At 42.3% G+C, this 22,545-nt stretch overlaps 6 protein-coding genes across 6 annotated transcripts; 2 read left to right on the forward strand and 4 right to left on the reverse strand.

Annotated features, from left to right (window-relative positions):
* Positions 1-105: 105 nt before the first annotated feature.
* On the reverse strand, positions 106-765 carry EAF01_009547 (uncharacterized protein; the record flags this gene model as incomplete). Its single annotated transcript, XM_038917803.1, has 1 exon — positions 106-765. One exon carries the CDS (start codon positions 763-765, stop codon positions 106-108), a length of 660 nt encoding a protein of 219 aa, XP_038766612.1.
* A 568-nt stretch (positions 766-1,333) lies between these two features.
* Positions 1,334-2,377, reverse strand: EAF01_009548 (uncharacterized protein; the record flags this gene model as incomplete). The annotated part of the gene is made up of 2 exons (XM_038917804.1): positions 1,334-2,003; positions 2,055-2,377. The coding sequence occupies 2 exons, from the start codon at positions 2,375-2,377 to the stop codon at positions 1,334-1,336; spliced, it is 993 nt and encodes a 330-aa protein (XP_038766613.1).
* Positions 2,378-6,790: 4,413 nt separating this feature from the next.
* Positions 6,791-8,433, reverse strand: EAF01_009549 (uncharacterized protein; the record flags this gene model as incomplete). Its single annotated transcript, XM_038917805.1, has 2 exons — positions 6,791-8,020; positions 8,119-8,433. 2 exons carry the CDS (start codon positions 8,431-8,433, stop codon positions 6,791-6,793), a joined length of 1,545 nt encoding a protein of 514 aa, XP_038766614.1.
* A 2,670-nt stretch (positions 8,434-11,103) lies between these two features.
* Positions 11,104-12,309, reverse strand: EAF01_009550 (uncharacterized protein; the record flags this gene model as incomplete). Its single annotated transcript, XM_038917806.1, has 1 exon — positions 11,104-12,309. The coding sequence occupies one exon, from the start codon at positions 12,307-12,309 to the stop codon at positions 11,104-11,106; it is 1,206 nt and encodes a 401-aa protein (XP_038766615.1).
* A 710-nt stretch (positions 12,310-13,019) lies between these two features.
* On the forward strand, positions 13,020-18,646 carry EAF01_009551 (uncharacterized protein). Its single transcript, XM_038917807.1, has 4 exons — positions 13,020-13,428; positions 14,578-14,909; positions 15,003-17,346; positions 17,404-18,646. The coding sequence occupies exons 2-4, from the start codon at positions 14,806-14,808 to the stop codon at positions 17,752-17,754; spliced, it is 2,799 nt and encodes a 932-aa protein (XP_038766616.1). The 5' UTR covers positions 13,020-13,428; positions 14,578-14,805; the 3' UTR covers positions 17,755-18,646.
* A 634-nt stretch (positions 18,647-19,280) lies between these two features.
* On the forward strand, positions 19,281-22,230 carry EAF01_009552 (uncharacterized protein; the record flags this gene model as incomplete). The annotated part of the gene is made up of 3 exons (XM_038917808.1): positions 19,281-20,144; positions 20,200-20,770; positions 20,855-22,230. 3 exons carry the CDS (start codon positions 19,281-19,283, stop codon positions 22,228-22,230), a joined length of 2,811 nt encoding a protein of 936 aa, XP_038766617.1.
* Positions 22,231-22,545: the final 315 nt, after the last annotated feature.

Raw genomic sequence — 22,545 nt, forward strand, 5'->3', positions numbered from 1 at the left:
CTTGGAATATAGCAAGCTGATGCCCTCAGAAACTTCAGATAAATAGAATTTTTACAGAGGACGTGAGAATCATATTTACAGAGTCAACATTCTGCGCTGAAGATTTCATAACCAGTAGCTTGTACCGATGCGATGGAAAGAAGATGAAAGCTCAACTGGTTCCTGATGATTTCCGCTACCTCGTTGTTCGAGTTCAGAAACACTATTCCCCTCAATCTCCTGCCGGGGACATCCGAGTCTTCCTTCTCCTGTCATCTCATGAACATGATCATTTCCATCATCTTTCCCGGGAAGTATTGGATGGCCATTTCTAAATTCAGTTGAGGTTTGGTGCCTCAATTGATAACCACGGAGAAAGTAGAACCCTGCGAGAAGCATACACACAAAGATAAATCCCCCCAAAGCACCTGCGATGATTGCTGTTGTATTTTGATGAGGGGTTTCGATAGATGATTGAGTTGGTGATGGAATGGATACTGTTTCTTGAACCAATGACTGAGAATTAAACGCGTCATTGGAGTTTTGAGTCAATGACGCTTCAAGTTCTGTTTCTTGCGCCAATGAACGAGAGGTAAGTGTCACCAAGGAACGTGACTCGGTAGACGATGGAACAGATGTTGCATTTACTGTCTTGCTGACAGTTATGTATAAGTATATTGATGATTCGCTTGCAGCGCTTATGTATGAAATAGAGCCCGAGGCTATCATGGTGCTAACTGACGTCACAGTAATGTACGATGGTTCATGCAAAGTTGCAGTCGCCATTATCTGGACTATACTGGTCCCCAAAGAGATTCTTTCCGACATGGTAAATTTCTTTTCGATGAAAGTAGTATGGAGATGTGAGTTACAGACGTCGTAGAATGGCTGCTCTCAAGCTAATAACGTCCGCGAGAATAATCGATCGACATAAGAAGGCTCTAGAGTGGAATTCAAGTATTATTCGGTGCGTTAAATCTTTCGCAATTCTAGAGGCATATCATCCTGCATGTGTTCAGGCTCACCGCATGCTGGGTTGCCAAAGTTTCTCCCAATGTGTGTCGGTATTCCCACATGAAACTGAACAGGGGCGATCCTCCCCAGAATCCTTTTGGTCATTTGCTACCATTAAATTCGACTAAATGAGGAACTTTGCACCTCGCATCTATTAAGTGATTATTCACAGATATTGAACGTTCGATCTGCGGATCTCAATTTCTGATGTGTTAGTGATAGTATGATGAGTGCAAACCTTGGCAAGAACACCACATAATACGAGGCTGGCCTCTATCTAAATTTAAACACGCAATAGCACAGTTTCACCTTCTCATCCCCCACCATTTAATAAAAATCCTTACGCCCCCATCTCAAACCTTTCACTATTAAGCCTAGGACTGTCTATCTTAGCCGGCTCCATATTTATTCTTGGGGTTTCCATCTCTGCTCTTAGCATTTCTCCTTCGATCTCAGGTGTATTCCCACTCTTTTCCATTAACTCGAGCACGTGATCGCTAGGATCTCTCATATCGAAATGTGGTTCGGTATTTGATAGTTGAGCGTGTCTTTTTCTGTGTCTACGGAGGAGCCACATTATGAGCATTATTAAGGTAATAAGGGCAACCCCTCCTATAGTACTTCCTACTGTTATGCCGGTACTGTTGTGAGAAGAATTGGCGTGGTTTGGAGATACAGTTGTTATTGTTTCTTGGGGTGTACTTGGTGTTGAGCTGGAGCTGGAGCTGGAGCTTGATAGGGAGTTAGTTAATGAAGTAGACGAACTCGAACTTGATTGTCGATCAAAAGATGTAGAAGCTACAATAAATCCAGATTTAAATGATGAGGTAACCAATATATCAGAAACCGAGGTCGTGCTGGCCAGCACGCTCATTGGAGTCTCTAGTGCTGACGCAAAAATAAGTACCGGTGCTATTTGCGAGGTACTGTTGCAAGTATATGAAGTCTGGGTGCCAAGACTGGGGCTTGATTGGTCAGACAGCAAGTAGCTTTGGCAGTAATCTGTAGAACTATATAGCTATTAGACCAGCTTATCCACTTCAAATTGTGAGAGAACCTACCAAGATAATGTGACTGTAATAGCATTTATATTAGAATTGACATTGGGCGTACATCCGTCAGTGCATCTAGTGTCGTCTACACAAGCACCATAAAGCGAACAAACTGGAACGTTGCTACTATAGATACAGGAACCCCAAATTCCAAGAGGATATGCCGTTGTACAGGTTGAGTCTGTTCCCATATATAAAGGAGATTGCGTATCTCCATAGTAATATCCACAAGTAACGCGTCCCTGACCTCCTTGACGGCGATTGATATCCGAAGCCCGAGTCAATGGATGAGAAAAGGCATCTGGACTACCTACGCACGATTTCACGTCCATTGATTGATACCGTGAAGCACCGCTTTGTGAGGTTGTGCAAAACCAAAAGAGGTCAAATTCAAAGCCTTCTTATAGGCTGGTAAATTTATCGGCAAGCACTTGGATGTTCTTCCTCGGCTTTGTACAAAATGCCTTCAACTTGAGTGTGGAAAGTAGGTGGTTAGACGGCAGTTGAGAAGGCGGAAACTCGTAGAACAATCTTCTTGGCTTGATAAATTACAATAGCATTGGCCGTTCCACTGGTGAAAGATGCCGCCGTAGGTATCCGGCTAGACTGACAACCAATTTATCAATTATCACTGACAGTCAATGCAATTGGTAAGCTCTAAGTTAAGAAATTCATGAGCATCTGGGAAGCTCTGAGAAATCGAGTATGAATCAAATAACAATCAATGTTTCCATCAAAATGGAGAATAACATCATGCTATTGAAATCCAATGGTCATAGCTGAGGCTCGGCAATTCGTTGTAGGGCTAGGATATACCAACAGCTGGTCTTACTGGAAGAAGTAAACTGTGTTGCACTACATATCCAAGTAAGACATGCATCAAAATCAAAAGTGAGTTGTTTATCCGTGGAACCCCAGAGGTCTGTAATGGGCATCTAATTTAATGCGGATAACAAACAGACGTGCTTCTAGCGAGCCCGGTTGGACGAAAGTATCAGAGGAAGAGCACGAAAGCTCGGTTGTACAAGAAGTCGAAGTCGGATAGGTTCTCAAGTACTTGATTTTAAATCATGAGCTGGAAATTGTCAAGATACCAGCCTCTGTGTTGGTTTTGTGAAATTATTGAGAAAAGTATTCTCGCCTACAACGATCATAGTAAGAGAGCCCATCGGTAGCTCGAGAAAGAATATTGGGAACGTGATGCCAAGGTCAACCCTGGACACAAGCCTTACAAGTTACACCTTGTTGTCACGCTAGTCATGAAGCGAACATCATATGTTGCACATATTCAGTATCAGACTGAGTGGCCTGAGAATTTTCCCAACAGAATGCCGGAAAAATGTAGCTAGATTAGTCCTTGCTACATGAAATCAGGGTAAAATTCTAATAAATCGTACAATGGATCCGAAAAATACCGTATGAAGCAAAATTGGCCCAAGGCAAATTATTAGCAAGATAATCTGCAAGAATCTAAAGCCACAAATGAGTACTACTATCGGGTCAAGATTCTGGGTACCTTTCAATTCGGGAGAACCGAATGACATTAACATAAGTGAAGAAATTCCCATCGCACTGACTATGCCTCAAGATTTTTGATGGATAAATCCGACATTGTGAGATTTTATACTGAATTCGATGCTCTCTTAAACAATCGTAAGAGTTTAGGCCCCGGCTTATCGCACACTAAGCGAAAACACACCAAAAATGTGGGTGCATCTTTGTGATTGTTGTAAAAGCTGTTCCATTCTTCTCTCTCGAGACTACACTATTATATACACTTCTTAGGTAAGCGACGCTACGGGGTAGCGTGCTACAAAAAACCTTCATTTCTTCAACTTTCAAATTATATATTAATTCAATTAATTTATGAATTAAATTTATAAAAATAACATAAGATTGAAAATTATTGAAATGATTCAAAAAAACAAATGGAATATTTTTTACTTATTTTTTTTTAATAAAGTTATAGGTTCTTAAAATTGAAAGTATTAAAAAACTTAAAATAAGTAATTTTTTTTATATAGAAAAAGCATTATATATTATAAATTTTGAAAAATTTCAGTTTTAAAACCCTATAATTTTATTAATTTTTATAATTTTAAGGAACTATTCAAACCGAATATTCTTTATATAGTTATTTCTTAAATATATAATTTTCAAATTAATTCTTCAAATAGTTAAAGAATTATGAAAATAATTAATTTATATAGGAAAACAGTATTTTTGCGGGGATTTTATCACGAAAAAGGGTGGTGTGCAATAAGCCGGGGCCTTAACTCTTACATTCCCTCATCATTTTGACACCATAACATTGATTTAAACTTCATAATCTGGTCCCAAACCCTCAACTGTCGCTCTTCCGCATTAGTTTCATTGTCCGAGCTCGCTTAACTCCCTTAGTTCCAGCTATCACACACAGAACCCATATCTACCATCTCCCTCGCTTCCATCGCTAGCTTCACAGCTAACTTTTCCACAATTTCACATGTGAAGTTTTCTGAATGTTCAATACCAACCATCTTGCTCGACTTGGACTCAAAGCATCTGTTTCAAGAACAGAATTGGAAATAATATCTGGTACGCAGCCCCTTTGAATTTCTATCTTCCTCTCTTTGAATTCTATTAAATGCAAGTCATTCACGTCTTGAGAACCAATTCATCTACACGTATATAGTTGCTCTTTTGGCGAGTTTGAGTGGATGTATAAGTGAGTGGTCAAGCTTTCCAATCTCTACATCACATTTCCGAGATGAGCTGCACGTGCTAAAGTAGCTTCACAATACTGTCTTGATCTCCGAAAACAACTATAATGATACGGGTAAGTCCTGAAATACGTATCATTTGCCTGCTGCACTCTGTCAAAGGTAGTCGCTTTATAATATAACAGCTGTCGATTCATAATAACAGGCTAATACACAGCGATTGTAGTAATTTGACACCTCGTCTATTGGATCCAGAATTGTGGACAGAATCAGCGCTTGCTAATGAATAACGAAACGCTCGTTACATCCCACTCCCCTTTTAGAATTTCTCTCGTATCGATCTTCTGAATTGAAATACTTATCAGTTACCAATATCCAACCTACATGTATTTTTCACCCCTCAGCTCTCACAACCTCTCTCAGCTCTCACAACCTCTCTATCACCCTTCCATCGTCCACTTTCACTCTCCCCCTAATTTTCGCCTGACATTCGCACAGACAGATCCCCACTCGGCACAGAGCACAACATCAAGATCGACAACTACTAAATAGCTACTCACTTTCTCTTTTGTCTCCTTCCACCGCATCCCAACTTTCTACTTTCGGCTACTCTCTCCTAACGATACATACATACATACATACATACATACCTACCTACCACTCCTACGCTTTCAATTTTTAGACATAATTCTCTACGACTTTGGTGTATGCGCTACTTTATGATATATGGATCGATATGTACCACGATATTCTCATTCCTTTTTCTCTCTGTTCTCCTTTTCTGTTCTCTCCTCTCCTCTCCTCTTTTCTCCTCTCATCTCTTCTTTTCCTAAACCCATAATCAATACTCCTAATAACTTAACACTTTCATACACCTCATACACCTCATACTATATCTTCCTCGCCATCTTCCCTCTCCCTTCTTCCTTCTCCCTCTCAGCCTTGTTTTCCTCTTTTCTTCTCCTCTTTTCTTCTCCTCTTTTCTTCTCCTCTTTCTTCTCCTTTTCTCCCTCCTCATTCCACTCATTCTCCTTCTGATCAAATTTGGTGAAATCTGTTTCCATTTCCATCCCCATTCCATTCCCCCCTTACTCGTTCCCATTCTCACTTAATCACTCACTTACTCACTTACTCACTTACTTACTTATCCATTCTCTTTCTCACCCTCATAATACAATTTTTCATTCTCATTCCCATTCTCATTTCTCATCCCTACACACCCTTCCTCACACCCTTCATTCCATGTCCCCAAAATTACTGTATGAACACTGATCATTAGGATCTAGTGAATAGCTTCAATTCATTAGCTACTGTATTGCAGTCTTTAGCGAATGCGGGATACAGTAGCTTCAAGCGAGAGCAGAAGAGACTAGCTCCTCTTGTAGCGTCTATATAAGACCTACAATTTCCTGTAACTTAGCTAGCTTTTCAGATAGAATACAATATAGACACTTAGGACCTACGAATACCGTGGGTGCTACGTCTTCCGTATCCTTCTCAAACCAATTACCCACACAATTCTCCTCCAAATTTCATCATCCCATACCTTCAACTTCATCACCATCACCATCACCATCACCATCAACAAGCAAGCAAGTATACACAGACACATAACTCTAAGTAAACTTCTACTTTCTACTTTCCAACCACACCTACATACATCATCTCCATCTCCCTCTGCCCCCCTCATTCATCATATCCACAAAAGAAAATCGCATGGGTATATATATATAGATACTCTAAAACCATAACATTGTACCCTGCCTCAACCTCTCCACCCAGCCCCCCCACGTTCACCCCTCCCCCATCCACCTCCAGCATCCGAAAACCCAAAATAAAGGTATATACAAATATATAAAAAATCCACTCCGCAAAAAGAGTATCCATTGCAATAACAATCGCAATCACAATCACAAACCCAAACCCAAACGCCTTTCCATTCCATTCCATGCCATGCTATGCACGCTTCTTTCCACTTCAAAACTCCAAAAATGCTTTATTCGTAAATTTAACTTCCTTGGCTTCCCACAACCTCCCACTCACTCACACTCCGGGTACCGTCCCATCACCCCAACTCTTCCTCAACGTCTTCCCCTCTCTAACCATCTTTGCGATTTCCTTTCCCACCGTCTCCTTCGCTTGTCCCCCCATATTAAAATCATCCCAGAAAAGATACTCATCCGGTTGTTCACAGATAAGTAATCCATTTATATCTGGCAATGCTCTCGTATCCTTCATCTCTCCTCTCTTTTCATCTCCCTTAATGAGTTTCCCTGATTTTCGCTCTTCTCCAGGTCCTCTTTTCTTGCTTGCCCCGTCATCTCCTGCTCGTACACAAGGATCATATACGGAAATGTATCGACTTTCTTTTGTGCCAAGTCCACTCGCATCAGATAATCCTTCATCCTCCAATTGATGTTCTATAATAATTTCCGTGAGAAATCTGTTCAGATCATAGTAATATATATCTTTTTGTGGTGGAGGGATGTTCGTTTGAGTTTCCGCCTGACCATCGCCTTCTGACTCGCGCTTTTCTTGTGATTGCGATTGTTGTCCTTCATTCTGGTCGAACGTTTCTGGAACCGCATCTCCAGATCCCTGTTCTTCTGGTGCTGGTGCTGGTTCAGCCCATTCAGAAGTAGTAGTAGCTTCAGGTGTACTAGCAAACCAAGGTTTGATAAAGTTTTCCACACTATTATCCCAATCCCTCACTAACGAAATAGCGTTCTTTTGATGTTCCGCCACAGAACTAGGTTTCAATGGAATAGGCCTTTGACTCAACCAACCAGGCAACATTGTGGGATCGAAAAGTTTCTGGATGACAATTCTAAATTGTGGTTTGGGCACAACATGCGATTCATTATGTGGTTTTTCGATAACATGAGTAGCTTCCAAAGTTTCCCTATGATGTGCGTATAAATTATCGAGTTGTGCGAACATTTCGGTAACAGCTTTGTTTTGGGCCTCATGAGCTTTGGTATAATCGAGAGATGCGTAATGCCATACATCCCATGTGCCGAATGAGACGACAAAGATTGTTTCCCTGAGTTTCTTGTTTGGCAGAGGAAGAGCGATGAAGGATTTTACTTGAGCTTCAAGATCAGGGAGCATAGATTCGGGAGTTATTTTCGTTTCATTATCATTTTGGCCTGCGGTGTTTTCGATGGAAGACAGGTAGACTTTGTTGGATGAAAATGCACCAGTGGGTGGTGACGATGGGTATGAAGATGCGGGTTGGGAGACTGCTAGATTGATTTTCGAAGTACACGAGAGCTGAAAATAGTTGAATTAGTAAATGTGCCAATTGTCAAACCTCGATCGGTCAAATTCGAGAATCAACCGTCAGAAGAAGGAGAAAAATCCAAACATACCTCTTCACAGAGAACTTCCGTCCAACTTCTACCCTTTCCATCCCCATTCTCTTCGATGGTATCATCAACCCAACTGTCTCCAAAAACCACCAATCTTACACCTCCTTCTTCCCCATCCCCTCCATCTCCTCCATCATCATCATCCCTACTTGCCCAATCCCATAAACCATCCGTCACATCATTGATACTCGTCCCTCCTATCTCAATTTTCCTCAAATGTTCGGTATATCTTGATTGAGGTAATAGAGCCAAGATGGTCATTAACGATAGAACCATCGCAAACACCGACGCACCCAATCTAGTGAAAGCGCGCATTGTCACAAGTCCAACTACCAACAAACCGGACAAATTCAATAGTCTCCTCCCTTCCCCTTCAACCGCGATCGCAACCAAAGAGAAGACGAGAAACCCGAAATCAAGTACTCGTAAATACACAAAGTTTTCGTATTTCTGATAGAATTCAGCCTTGTTAACTTTGTTCCTGAAACAGGTAGGATTATGATGCTGCCAAGGAAGCTGGCGTTGCGTACGCCAAGAGCGGATATGTTATCACCTTCTCTTTTCTGTTGATTCTTCAATGAACCAAAAGTGTATAAATGAATTTATGCTTTCAGGAGCCTCTCTCTCTTTCTCGTTAAATATCAATGAAAAAAAAGGAAGAAACATCAATCGTAAAGAGAGTTCCCAAAAGAATGTGTGTATAACAATGGCAAAGTACAGATTGCAGCAACAAATACAAAGAACAAACCTTGCTTGATGACCAAAGATACGAGACTTTGACAGGAAAAGAGAAAGAATCAATTAATTACCCAGTCCAATATAAAAGAAATCCAAAGTAGAAAAGATAATCACAGCGAGATCAAAGTACGAATGATACCTACGAATCATCACACCTACGAATCGAATCAGATCAGATCGGTCGAGGGAACTGGAGACTGGGGCATGAAATAACCATAACTTAACTTAACTATTCATAAGACAATGTAACATTATGTAAGATCTTAGCACCTCCTTCCCAGTCCAGTTTACTTCTGTAGCCCTACCACCTCTTGCAAGTTGCACCACAGGATGGTGGACTATGGTGGACCATTGAATGATCGAGATTCAGATTATGAGATTGTCACTGCATCGCCCGTCAAACTTGGCCCTGGCTAAGTTTGACGGGCTAATATGTATGAGCTTGCATCGACACGCAACCAGGACTCGTAAGCTTTTTCTTGTGGTGCAACGGTTAAGCGGATCCTAAGGATGTGCCCCTGTTTAATTTAGTTGTGGTTGGGGAGGAAAAGTTGAAAAGTTTAATCATTAATGAGATGGATGAGGGAATGGATAAGTCATGAATGGTTTGAATATTTCGTCACTTAGAGGAGTACTCTGTACATTGCCGATGAATCAATATGAACATGAGATGAAATACCCATAAATAATATAAAACATACCTACGTGGTGTTCAGTCGAGTTACTCCTAGGTAATACGCAATACATATGCAAGTGTGCTACAATAACCTGAATTGAATCTTTGAATGCATAAACGAAAAAGAAGCCATCATAATAGTAGAGTAGAACCTTGGAAATCATCCGAACAAACCGAAGGCTGGTGATAATGATAATGATAATGATAAATACATTGTAGTATGTTTGGCTTGACCATACAATTTCCGTATACGTCGTACTTTCTCTCCGCTTTGGTGAGTACCATTATTGTCATCACCAACACAAGTATATATATAGTACGAGGCATACCAATTGTGTCGTCCGGTATAGCCAAGTTTTCTGTACAAAAATCAACCAATACCACATCTCCTCCCTTCCCTCTAGACGCCATGCTACGCTCGCGATCCCAACCGGATGCTATTAGCCCCAAAAGATGATGGAATATATAAAACACACCGAGAATGTACCAAAAAATACACCAAAAGAAAAATCTACGAAAATCTACGAAAATCTAGCCACCGCCAATCATATTCAATCTGATCCAACCTCCAGTCATATCCCAAGTCCGAGGCACCACCCCTCCAATCCCTTCAATCCGTCCATCCATCCATCCATCCATCGAATCCCAAATACGACTAAAAACCTATCTTATTCCATCTCGAATCCCAATCCTATCAACTCTAGTCCTACTTCTACTTCTACTTCTACTTCCAGATCTCCGTAACGGTCATGGTATTGATCATGTGATCTATCCATCAAGAAAAATTACTTAGGTACAGGTAGGTAGGTAGGTAGGCAGATAGGTAGGTACTCAGCCCTGCACATGATTTTGATATTCGACGCTGAGACATTAAGATTCCAAGATTCCAAGATTCCACGACTTTGAGACTGTAAGATCGAGATTCATCTGACCTGATGGAATCCGAGGCATGAAAGCATCAAGAATAAATACCTAGACATGAATCACGACAAGGAATTGAATTTTTTGGGGGTTTCGAGGCTTCTTGATGAATATCTCCTAGTGTGTATATACCTACTCCGTATACTCCGCATATATGAAGACTCTACACACCTACATAGGTATCTACAGGAGAGAACGGAACCAAACATTCAAGAAACTCATTTGAAAAAATCTCACAAAACTATATTTATATGCTCGGCTCGCTCACAAGGAAAGACGCACTGGTACTATGTAAATCTACAAAATTCATCATATTGATATCTACCTAGTGATCCTATCGATATCCCCTCCCTACATACCCAAGCTCAAGCTCAAGCTCAAGCTCAAGCTCAGCCAGATATCTATCTATTCGCCTACGAAAAAACAGAAGCAGATATAATCAAGATATCATATGCTTGTTTGTATCCATAGCCGTTAGATACCATACAATGAAAAAAACGGAAAAATCCTCCTACAAAACAAAAGAAGTGTTCTTTTTGAGATCCCCTACACCACACCGAAGAAAAAAGCAAAAGAAAAAAGAGAAGCATGCAAAAAACTCCAAACCATGCAAACGCCCAAGATGCATCGAACAGTCAAAACTCTCTTGATTATCTTCTATTTTGGAAACGATTGCCTGTTAATTTTTGCATCTTGGATCGTGGTGGTCCTTGTTCAGCATCATCACTTTCATCTTCCTCTCCTTGCTCGTCAATATCATCGTGATCAACTTCATCCTCATCTCCAGAATCCGCATCAGTTTCCTCAGCCTCATCATCTATTAAATCATCCTCACTATCTTCTTCCTCTTCATCAGATTCCGCCACCATACCATTAAGCATTTCCTCCTCAATCTCCGAATCCGAAATATCTTCGAGATCTCCGTTCTTGGCGAGTCTCTGAGGTAATCCATTAACAATAACTTCCTCCTCATCATCACTTTGACCTTCAACGTAGATGACACCCTCATCATTATCCTCACTGTCCAATCCTGATCGGTTTTGCATGTTTCTGCGTAATTCGATTTGTGCGTCCAACATATCCAATTTGCCCTTCAAAGATAAAAGATGTTGTAGAGCTTTTGATCTCTCATCGAGAACTCTGTTTACCTCGGACAACTTCTTGATGAGACCTCTTTGAGTTGCCAAGTAACCACCGTGCGTAATCATTGACCATTGGACCCAAACCATAAGACTACCAGCTCGACCAGGTCTTCTATGCAATCTTTCTGCCAACTTTTGTAATAAGATTGCGGCGAGAGGAGAATCGAGTCTTTGAATTGTAGCTCTAATCGTACCAAGATCCGTAGTATGTAAGCAGGATTCTAATAAGGCGACATCGTTGGTCTTGAGTGCTTGAGTGAGAACGGTTCCAAGGGATGCGCCGGAAGGAGCCTGGATTGAGTTTTGAGGGTATGAAAGGGTTTGAGATTTAGAATCTGCGAAAGCGGCGGCAACATCGATAGGTTCCGAGGCGTTTGCTCGAACAAGATCTCCGAATGTTGGTTCTCCATCTTCCTCGACAGCTTCAGCTCCTTCATCTCCCATTGTCACATCTGCGTTGACATTGCCATCTTCTTCGATATCACTTCCCTCCTCCTCAACTTCTTCCATATCATCGTCACTTTGTTCTTCCTCGTCGCTGGATATTTCGACCACTTCGTTCTTCTTTGCTCCATTGGTCTTCACCTTGCTTGCAGCTCCTCCACCCGATACCACAGTTTTCGATTCATCCAGATGACCCGTTCCAAATGATTTGACACCTTGCTTAACCATTGGTTGACCAAGCTTGGTCGGGAGCTTTCTCTTGGTCGACATTTTGTTTAATTCTTGGTCGTGCGATGTACGAAAGAGGTGGAAGTTTGAATATGACGAAAATTGGGTAGGTTAGTTCGAATTGAGGAATTGGTGGACAGTTAACAAACAATCTTCCGAAAGAGGATTAATCGAAAAAGATCGAATGTGAATTGAACTGTGAATTGGACGTGATGATCCAATTGAGATGATACGAAACCAAGACAATATAGTTTCAAATGGTGGTGGTGCTGAATGAGTTGAGGTATAATCTCTTACCATTGAAGCTACCAAACCAAAACTTCAAGAAACTTTTTTTTACCCAAGATAGAAAAAATAAATCTTGATCACGTGGAGTGGCTATCTTGAGCAACAAAAGTGTCGATGGATGCGGGCCAGATAGGGTGGATCCGAGAATGGAAATGTGGCTTAATCCTGTTGTTGATGTACAAATGATTGGTCCAATAAATCTCCTGCTTGGGTATGGATCCATTTTAACCTTTGAGAATCCTTGCCGAGCCTTCCCTTTCCTTGCTTCCTGTGGGGCTGAGGGAGCTGACGGAACGATGTGATTGGATTATAAGAGGCAGCCTGCAGATTAAGCACAAGGTGTTAATAAGTTTACTAATGGTGCATTAGGTTTAGCTTCATGGTCATCACTTGCTATCGTTTAAATATGTTAATCGTATGTCCCCCCGAAAGTTCTCGTCTTGCAACCAAATTTTTTAAAGGTTGATTTTGCGACAGCCTTCTCATTCGTCCAAAGTACTGAAGAGCACCGACCACCCCCGATCAACAGCCAAAACCTCACTCAAAATACACCTCACCTCCCCCACGACACATGACCTTCATCGCGACCATCATAAGAGAGAAACAAGAAAGGCGATAACGATTTTCCTTATCGGTTGAAACTCCACGGACGCAAACGCAATCCACTCCAACAACTAAACCTCCCCAAAATACTTCATTCTTCACTTGTATTATTGTGATTAGAGTGCTTTATCTGTTTTTGTTTTTGTTTTATTTTGTCTTCCTCGAATCGTTTCTCCTGTCTCTTTGTTTACAAAACTTGATTTATATTTTGAGGATATACTTCTTGACATTCTTTTCCACCAAAGAAAAGAATAAGAGCAATCGCAAAAGGTTAATAATTCTCTCTTCTGTCTTCTGTCCTCCCCTCTTCTTCCCCTTTACTTTTCTTTTTGTGGCGTGAATTGAGTGAAGGAGCGGAAAGGAAGAACGTTATTGCCGAGAACGACTGGGGGGTAATTGATCCTTTGTGGTTGGTTGCGCGCATCGGATCAACTTGGAACGACGAAAACGAATATAGTTCTCTTATTAATCGTTCCATTCATTCATCAACACCATTTTGGAGAGTGAAGAGATTCGTATCCAAACTCTCACACAACACGATACGATACTATCCCATCAGGTCAGGGGTTTATTCATCACCAACCTGTATTTGTATTTGGAGCTACATACGCCCACTAGTCCACGCTAGGTCGGCCTTGTTTACATTCGCGATTTTGGGGGAGGAGGTCTCTTTCGCTAGTTGTACCTTTTCACGATAAATCGCGTCGCGCTTCATCTCACCCACTCTCAACCTCTCTCATGGCGATTTGATTTGATTCCAATTCGAACCAGGGGATTGATTACAATATAATTTCAATCTCTATATCATAACCATCAGTTCATATCACAATTGACGATTCACTGGTTTCACCATACTTTCAATCGGAATTCGAAGAGCAAAAGAACTAGGGATTTCGGAATACCGAGTGAAAGTCGCGTGTTTTTCTATTAAAACAATAGCATCAAAAGAGAGAGAGAGAGAGAGAGCAACGACAGCTTCCAGCATCCTACCTAGCAACATATCCACAAAACAAAGAAATTCCCACTCGCGATTGTACTTTTCCATTCAACAAATTCAATTGTTTTGCTTTGGGTGGTAGTCCAGCTTATCAAAGTGGAAAATCAACCAAGAGTGCAAGTGGCCAAATATTGATTGAACCTTTGAACCTACCTTCCTTAGCTTTAAAAATCGCAAGGCTGCAACTCAAATTCTTTGTCGCATATCGACGAGGCTGCACCGAGGATTGAAATAAAGGCAGGTCTAGGAAGAGCATTCACACACTCCGCCACCTTACCTCAACAGCTTCACACATTATTCTATATTATTTTGTCGCTGAGTACAGTTCAGTTTTGGAGTCAATACACTTTCCTCTTTCTTCTTATTCACTACATTGAAGTCGCGTGGTCTATCGGGCGCAATCTAACTAATTGATTCAACAGTACTTCTCAACCAACTTAAATAATCCCTCCTGTCGCAACAAATCCATCCATCTTACGACCAAAAATAAAACTATCGGAATTCAAACAAATTTTAGAGAATCGATATATCCGATCTTGTCGCATTGCTTTTCTTTCAATTTCTCCAACTTCAACTACCAGTCCAGAGCTATCTTCTCATCAATTTTGTCGCAAGCAATACCTCTGTAAATAGAGGATCTCTGTTTGTTGATGGCCGTCATGACCACCCAGCACTCAGAAGATGTAGCTTTGGAGCAAAAGGCAATACCCGTTCCATCATCTGATACGATGGCTTTGGATCTTAATATCAACGGGTAAGTCTTCTCTACCATGATTTCTTTACTCAGTTTCCTTTTTTTTTCTCCTCATCTTCTTGTACACTTATATTTATCAATGAAAAAATATAGATCTTCTACTCGAGATGATACCAGAACTGAAGAACAACAAACAACCTCTGATTTTGAATTGAAAAATTTCCCTGCGCCCGAAGTCACCAATTCTGAATCCGCTGAAATCGCCTCAACGCTAAAGTACGATGGGGACTCGAATGTAGAATCGCATGCCATGAACAGTTCCATTCCTCAGTCCACATTAGCTGAATCGCATGCGCAAGATTCTCCCGAGAGTCAAAACGTATCCCAAATTCAAGACTCGAACACAACGGTTTCCGACGAGCCTCCAAAAGCAACTGAAGAACCAGACCGTACTGTATCGGATCTACCTACACCAGCTGATTCAGTACCTGAAGCTGCAAACGATAATCTCGCATCTACACCATTTGTACCTATTGTTGCAGCTTTTGCGTCCGATATACCGGATGAAGTATCTCCACGTACTCAAGTACCGGAAATTACGCGACAACTCTCATTACCAGCTTCAGAGAACAAGGCAGAGTCATTGACCTTTGAACGAGAGACTTCCGCACCAGCACAAGAGACGAAAGACGAAAGTGTTGACGGTATGAATCTTAGCTTCGATGCGCCCCGACCCGATCTACCCCCATCATCTCCCAACAATGCCCCACCTTCTGTTGACATGGATCTTTCTCCAAAGCCGGAGCAAGCAACTGCAAACTCCACTCAAGAATTCGCGGCTGCCAACCTTGGTACAAGTGATGTTGATATGACAGATGCGCCCGCACAACCACAGGTTACAAAAGTTGCTCGTGAGCGGGAGGATGATGGCGATGAAGAACCATCCGCCAAACGCACTAAGACCGAGGAAAGTGAGGAACCTCGAATCCCTTCGTATGTCGGAACCCCAGCTCCTGCGCAGAACGGAGTAACTACAAACGGTGTTTCGTCCTCCAATGGCGATGTGTCGCGCCCAATCACTCAACATGAGACCAAAGAGATCATTAAAATCATCAAAAATGTTATCAAGACTGCAGCTGGAAAGAATTTTAGAGTTCCAGTCGCAATTCTCTGGCCTGGGTTCGCAGATGCTTATGCACAAAAAGTTAAGAATGAGGTTGATTTGAGTACCATGGAGAAGAAGATCAAGAGTGGTGAATACCCTTCGATCCAAGCCATTAAGGATGATGCCGTGCTTCTCTACGAAAACGCCATTGCTTTCAATGGTCTTGATAATCCCATCACGGCCGCTGCCCATGATGTGAAGACATCGATTATCACTAAGCTAGGTAGTCTACCACCCGAGCCACCAGCCCATGTTGCCAAAGCTCAAGTCAAGAAACCTAAGCGACCCACGCCTTCTCTTGACACTGCTGCCCGTACTCCTACTGCTAGAAGACCATCTCGCGGATCTACTGGCGCTGCTGTACCTATGAGTGCTCCAGCCCCAACTTTTGCTCTTGATCCAGTCACCAGTACGCCGTTAATCCGCCGGGATTCAACAAAAGATGGCAGGCCGAAGCGTGAAATTCATCCACCAAAGAACAAGGACTTACCTTACTCTTCCGCGAGACCTAAGAGCAAGAAATATTCTGTCGAGCTCAAGTGGTGTGAAGAGACACTGAATGAACTGAAGAAACCAAAGTATTTGGCGTTTTCTAATGCTTTCATGGAACCTGTTGACCCTGTCGCATTGCAAATTCCGAATTATTTTACTGTCATTAAATCGCCCATGGATATCTCCACTGTCTCTGAAAAGCTTCAAAATGGCGCCTACACCAGAGCGAAGGAGTTTGAACAAGATGTGAAACTCATTTTCCACAATTGTTACAAGTTCAATCCAGAAGGCAATCCCGTCCGTGTCATGGGTCAGCAATTTGAGGAGGTATTCAATGGACTTTTAGCTAGGAAGGATCGATGGATCGCTGATCATCAACCCGTTGCTGTGACTCCCGACAGGGATGAAGAGAGCGAGGAGGAAGAGGAGAGCGAAGATGAGCCAGAGCCCGTTCAAGAAGCATTACAAGGTGCAGCTACCGCCAGACTTCTTTTCGAACAAGCCAAGCTTATTGATATGCTATCAAAACCGGAGTCCCCAGATGCCATTGCCCTGCAGAGAAAAATTCTTACTTTCATTCAAGAAACTGTCGAGAAAGAAAAGGCGGCGGCAATTGCCAAGAAACCTAGCAAGAAATCAAAGCCCTCTAAACCATCCAAGAAAGTTACCACAACGAAGAAGAGCACTACTGGACCTCCGAAGAAATCTGGAGGAGTTCGTAAAGAAAGATCCCTAGGAGTTATCGAGAAAGAAGTGATTTCCCAAGGAATTGGCCAATTACCCGACCACATCACCGCAGAAATCATGGAATTGGTCAAAGAAGCTCATCCAGAGATGGTGGTAAGTAAAAAAAATTCTATACTCGATAATTTAAGATTGTCTAACATCGTTATTTAGGTCGAGGAAGATGGTACTATTGAAATGGAAATTGAATCACTACAAGTACACCTTCTCTGGAAGATCTATGATAGCGTTGCCATCCATTCACCAGAAACTGTCGTCAATGTTAAAGCGCAGTATCAGGATAAGAAGGAAGAGCCTCGTGCTATGACCAAACCTCTTCCAAAGAAGAAGAACAAGCCCATGACGAAAACTGAGCAAGAACGAAAAATCGCACTGCTCAGAGAAAAGGTTCAAGATTTCAAGAAAGGCCCAGGATCAGCTTCTCAAGAACCCATTGAGAGCGTCGAGCAACATACGCAAGACGAATCAAGTGGTGATGAGTCTTCAGATTCTGAAGAAGAGTAATCTCATCTTCAATGGACCTCCATCCTGGTTGCGAACTTGGGAGCTCGTACTTCATGCCAATCATCGGGATTCGTTGCGACAACTCTTAAGAAAATGGCCTTTCAAATTGTACATCATCTTTCCCAAACACTTTTACGGGCACGTTGTACAATACCAAACGTTTCAAAAACTCGTTGACATCCCATTTGATATCATGCATTCCATTCATCGACTTACAACTGTTCTTCGAGCTTTCCACTTTTGAGAATCCGGTCTTTGGATTGCCTTGAAGCATCAAATGGGATCAGTCGATGTAGCACGTGCTTTATGCATTCTTCAAAATATTCGTGACATCGTGAATTGGGGAAAATGTGAGATGGGATGGAGGATTGGAGGACAGTAATTGAGTTTTGCTTTTTGATTTACACATGCTGCCAGTACCGCTCTCATGCGTGCTGATAATGAACCTTGATCGATCGTTGACCAATTTACTCTTTCATTTTGGTAGGATGACCTTGATTTAGTTGCTTGATTACCTCGCGCACTTTGATTCATTGTTGTGGCGAGTGATGGAAGGAGGTGGTGAAGGGAAATCGTAATTGAAGGGGGTGATTGGGATGAAGTGTATGATATCAGAGGTGGGGTGGATAGTTTCTTTTTGCAAATATGCAAGTAAGAAATGAATTATTTAGTGAAGAACGCTGGTGCTTAGGCGAGCGAAGGCAAGCAAATCTGATAAGATGAATGCTAGGAGAGGAGTCATTAAACAAAATATCGGATCAGCGAATCGACTGAAAATAAAAGGATAGTTAAGGAAACATACAAACCTCCCTATTCACTTTACTTTCCCATGCGGAGGTGAGTGGGAAGTCAGGTAGTTTGATCATATCAATCCCAATAAAAATTATTATACGAAATGAACGGGTGTTTACATGAGTGTGATGTGATGTGGCGTGATGACCCTTGACTATGTGTCAGGTTGCAACCTTCATTCCTTCTGCAATATTCTTCCTATCATTGCTTTTCTTTTCATATCGCTGACTCTTCTTCGCACATTCATTTGGACAACCACCCCTTGGTATCGATGAACCCAGTAGACTGGCTCGTCTTGCAAGGGTCAGATCTATTTCGGGAATAGGGTGATGATTCTGGCACGTGCACGGTCGCAGGCAACATCCGAGAATGTATCTTACTTCGTTTTTGACCACTGTTCTCACCAATGAGTGCTTCATCATACTCATCAATCAACTCAACTTGACCCTATGTGATGGTAATGTCATTTTGTAAATTGCATTGAATTGAGTTGAGTCACATGAGCAAAGAAAAGTAGTCATCGCAGTGTTATTTACCGGTTTGCGGAAACACGATCAATCTGCGCGTGTGCTTATTCGAATCACGATTGTTAAAGAGCACGGAGACTCGCGATCTTTGCCGACTCTAGATCCTCTTTGGAAGTAGAACTTGAAAAGATCAAGGAGTGCTATCTTGTACCACTCCGGAATATATCCTCAACGGACTCGAATTTTTGCTCAATAGGGGGCAAGATCATGTTCTCAACACCTAATCTACGCAGAAACGGCAAACGTCCTTCGTGTGAACCGTGTAGGATTGGGAAACTCGCTTGTGGGCACGAACAGCCATATTGCGGTAGATGTGTGAAGAAGGGGTTAGAGGGAAGGTGTTGGTATCATCCTGCGCCTATGAGTCGCGGGGGTGTGGATAGGGAGAAAGAGAGAACTGAAGAGGGCGGAAAAGAGAGTGGGGATGGGGGAAGCGTGAAAAAGAGGCGAATTGGTGGGAGAGTTAGAGGGGGGGGCGAAACTGCGGAGGAATGGATTGATGAAAATGGAGGAAGAAGAAGAGGGGGATTGGATAGCTTGGCCAATGCTGCTGTCATGAGAGATGTAGAGAGAGAAGGGTGCGGGGAAAGCATAGAAGCTTCCTCGAGAACCCCAAGTCACTCTCACAACATATCCAAGTCAACCACTCCCCAAAATAATCCTCTTGGTATGCTCACAACCGAGGTGGAACCTCATACCACAAAACCCTCAAACAATGTCTACCTTTCTTCCCGCGGATGTAGGTCAGCAACCCCCAATCGCCAATCAAATAAACTTTCGTTTCCAAACTCTATAGATCCGATTCCTGAGAAACCAACGATGCAAAATAATTGGAACGGGGCTAGTTACAAGAGGAGTAGACGGTTCTGGGGGCCCACAAGTTTTGGGGCTGTTTTTAGGAATGGTGATGGGAATGAAGATGAGAAGGACTTGGACGTGGAAAGAAGGAGTGGAGGAAGTGATGAGAGTGGGAGGAGAGGAGAGACATTGGCAGGTGGGATAGGAGGAATGTTGGATATCGGGGAGGATGGGAGAAAAGATCCTAGTTCGTGGCCTTTTGGTCCGCCGCTTGTGAGTCCCCATATATCATTTTATTTCAGCCTTTGGAAATTTAACCTTCTCAAAGCTAGGAAGAAATAGACCGACATCTTACGCAATTCGATGTGAAATGATCACTAAAGCACTTTGGAACATACCGTCACTTTCGAGCTGTAATAAACTTCTAGAGCGGTATCACGATCTTCTCGAATTCGCAGTCCTGCCCGAATTCATGATCAAATATTTAATTTCGAGTATCTATGATACATTTGGCCCAATCCTAGCTGAACCTCGTAGCAAGGATAAATTCATACCTTTCGTCGAAACATTGCTCAGAAACGAAGAAACACCGTTACCTTCATCTCCGGACGATGGTATCGCATGGCTCGATACTTTTTGTGGGCCCAACATTCGATTCGAATCTATGGGGCTTTTGTTCTGCTTCATAGGAAGAGCATATCAGAGTCTTGTTGATGGAAATCCATTGTTTCCAAAAGAGGAAAATCATGGAAGGAATAGAAGACAAACAAGTTGGAGAATGAACGAGTGTGCGGACGTTATGGGGAAAATGTGTGATTGTACAGATACGGTAAATGAGATTGTGGTTGCATTTCGGGTATCTATTTATGTGTTGCAGAGCGCAGTAGTGGGGGATGAAAGTATGTGCTTTCCATAATTTGAAGGACTCAGTCCCGATCATAACAGTTTCAGAAGATGGGCTAACATAAAACTCAAAAATCAAGGTTATAGTAATCTCAACCGACATGGAACTATGGTAACATCAGCGTGTGCTATTGGACTCCACCGTCTCCCTCGTCTCCCTCCTCACCTCCTAACCACAGCCGCCGAATACAAGCGTCGATTATTCGCTTCAGTTTACACCATGGACAAATGTTCCTCAGCTCTCAACGGCACACCGCCTGGTATTTCTCGTCTCTATTGCCGTCTCCAAATGCCTTCCGATCTCTCAGAAAAAGAACTTTTCCTTCCCCGTGCCCAAATGCAACAAGCAATAGCTGCGTGCGATGAGCAAGGATGGAACCGGAAAGGTGAAGTTTATTGTGCTACTTGCCATAGAGCTAATTTACAGCTCTACATGATCAAAGAAGAGATCTTAGAGGGAGCTTTAGGTGTGGATGTGGAGGTTAGTCGCGAACGCATAGATTCTCTTCTTTCTCGTACTGCATCCTTATCTCTGAATCGACCACCTCAATTCCAGTTTAATCCAAAATCAACGGGGAGATTACTATTTGTACAGTTAATCATGTCATTTGAAGCACTACAAAATACTCTTTTGTTGTATAGACTTGCAGTAGCAAATCGCCTCGAAGGGAATTATTTCCAGGGGTTACTGGATACGGCAATGGAGATGTTGGATAGGGTCATTATGATGTGGGAGAAGAGGGATGTATTGGTTGGATTTGAGTTCTGTTTCGATTGGTTTATTACGAGCTATGGAATCCCTGCGGCAGGTGTAATCTGTGTGGAGTTGCTAAAAAGAATGAGTGGGAATTCAACCTCTGCTTCTGGCTCTGAAACGAGGAAAATGGGCACTCAAGAGAAAACAATGGCGAGGTTTTTCAAAAGTGTAGCGATTCAGAAATTGACACTCTTTGGTGCGTCTCTGGATTGGGTAAGAGACACGGATGGGAATTATGCGTTGTTGAGAAGGGTCAGGGGAGTGGTGGGACGTGTTTTGAAGTGGGTTCTCGATGGGGGAGATTTCGATAGGGAAATGGAAAGGGAGAAGGAGAAAAGCAACTCTAACCAAGAAGACCCTTCCAGAATGGCTCAAAGTACAATTGATCCAAAACAAGTTCAGACTCAAGAATACACAAATAGCATAGGGATCGAAAATGGAATAAGAGCTGAGGGACCCCAAGTATGGGACAACACGGGTGTTAATTTCATACCACAGCCTGCGCAGACCGAACAGACGGTTTTCGATGATGACTTTACGGCAAGCTTGGATTTCAATACGGGATTGGAATCACTAGAGGGGATAGGCATGGAAGAGATGTGGGGACAGGTTGATTGGTTGAATGCGGGAGATTGGATTGGGGGTGTTGGAATGGGAGGTCCGGGAAATGGGAATGCGGGCTTTGGATTTGGATTTTAGGGTAATTATTCGGTACGTTGTTTGTGATGGATGGTACGGTGCTTGGATAATTCATCAGAACTTTTGTCAAAAGACTGAAAAAGGTACGATGATACGGTGGTGGCGATGGTTCTAGTACGGTATGATGGGGATGCATCTTGGAAGTTTTGGTCAGATTTCTAGGGTTGCTTTTGTCGAATATGATACGGTGTACGGCAAGCCTGACAGAAATACCTTCTTTGGATGAAGTGGGATGAATTGATACGGTTTTGATGATACCAATACAGCAGAGGTTGACTTTCTCTGTCGTGTTGAAGACCTTACGGCGAGTTGGCT

The sequence above is a fragment of the Botrytis porri genome, assembly GCF_014898465.1.
Source record: "Botrytis porri strain MUCL 3234 chromosome Unknown BPOR_014, whole genome shotgun sequence".
NCBI lineage: Eukaryota > Fungi > Ascomycota > Leotiomycetes > Helotiales > Sclerotiniaceae > Botrytis > Botrytis porri.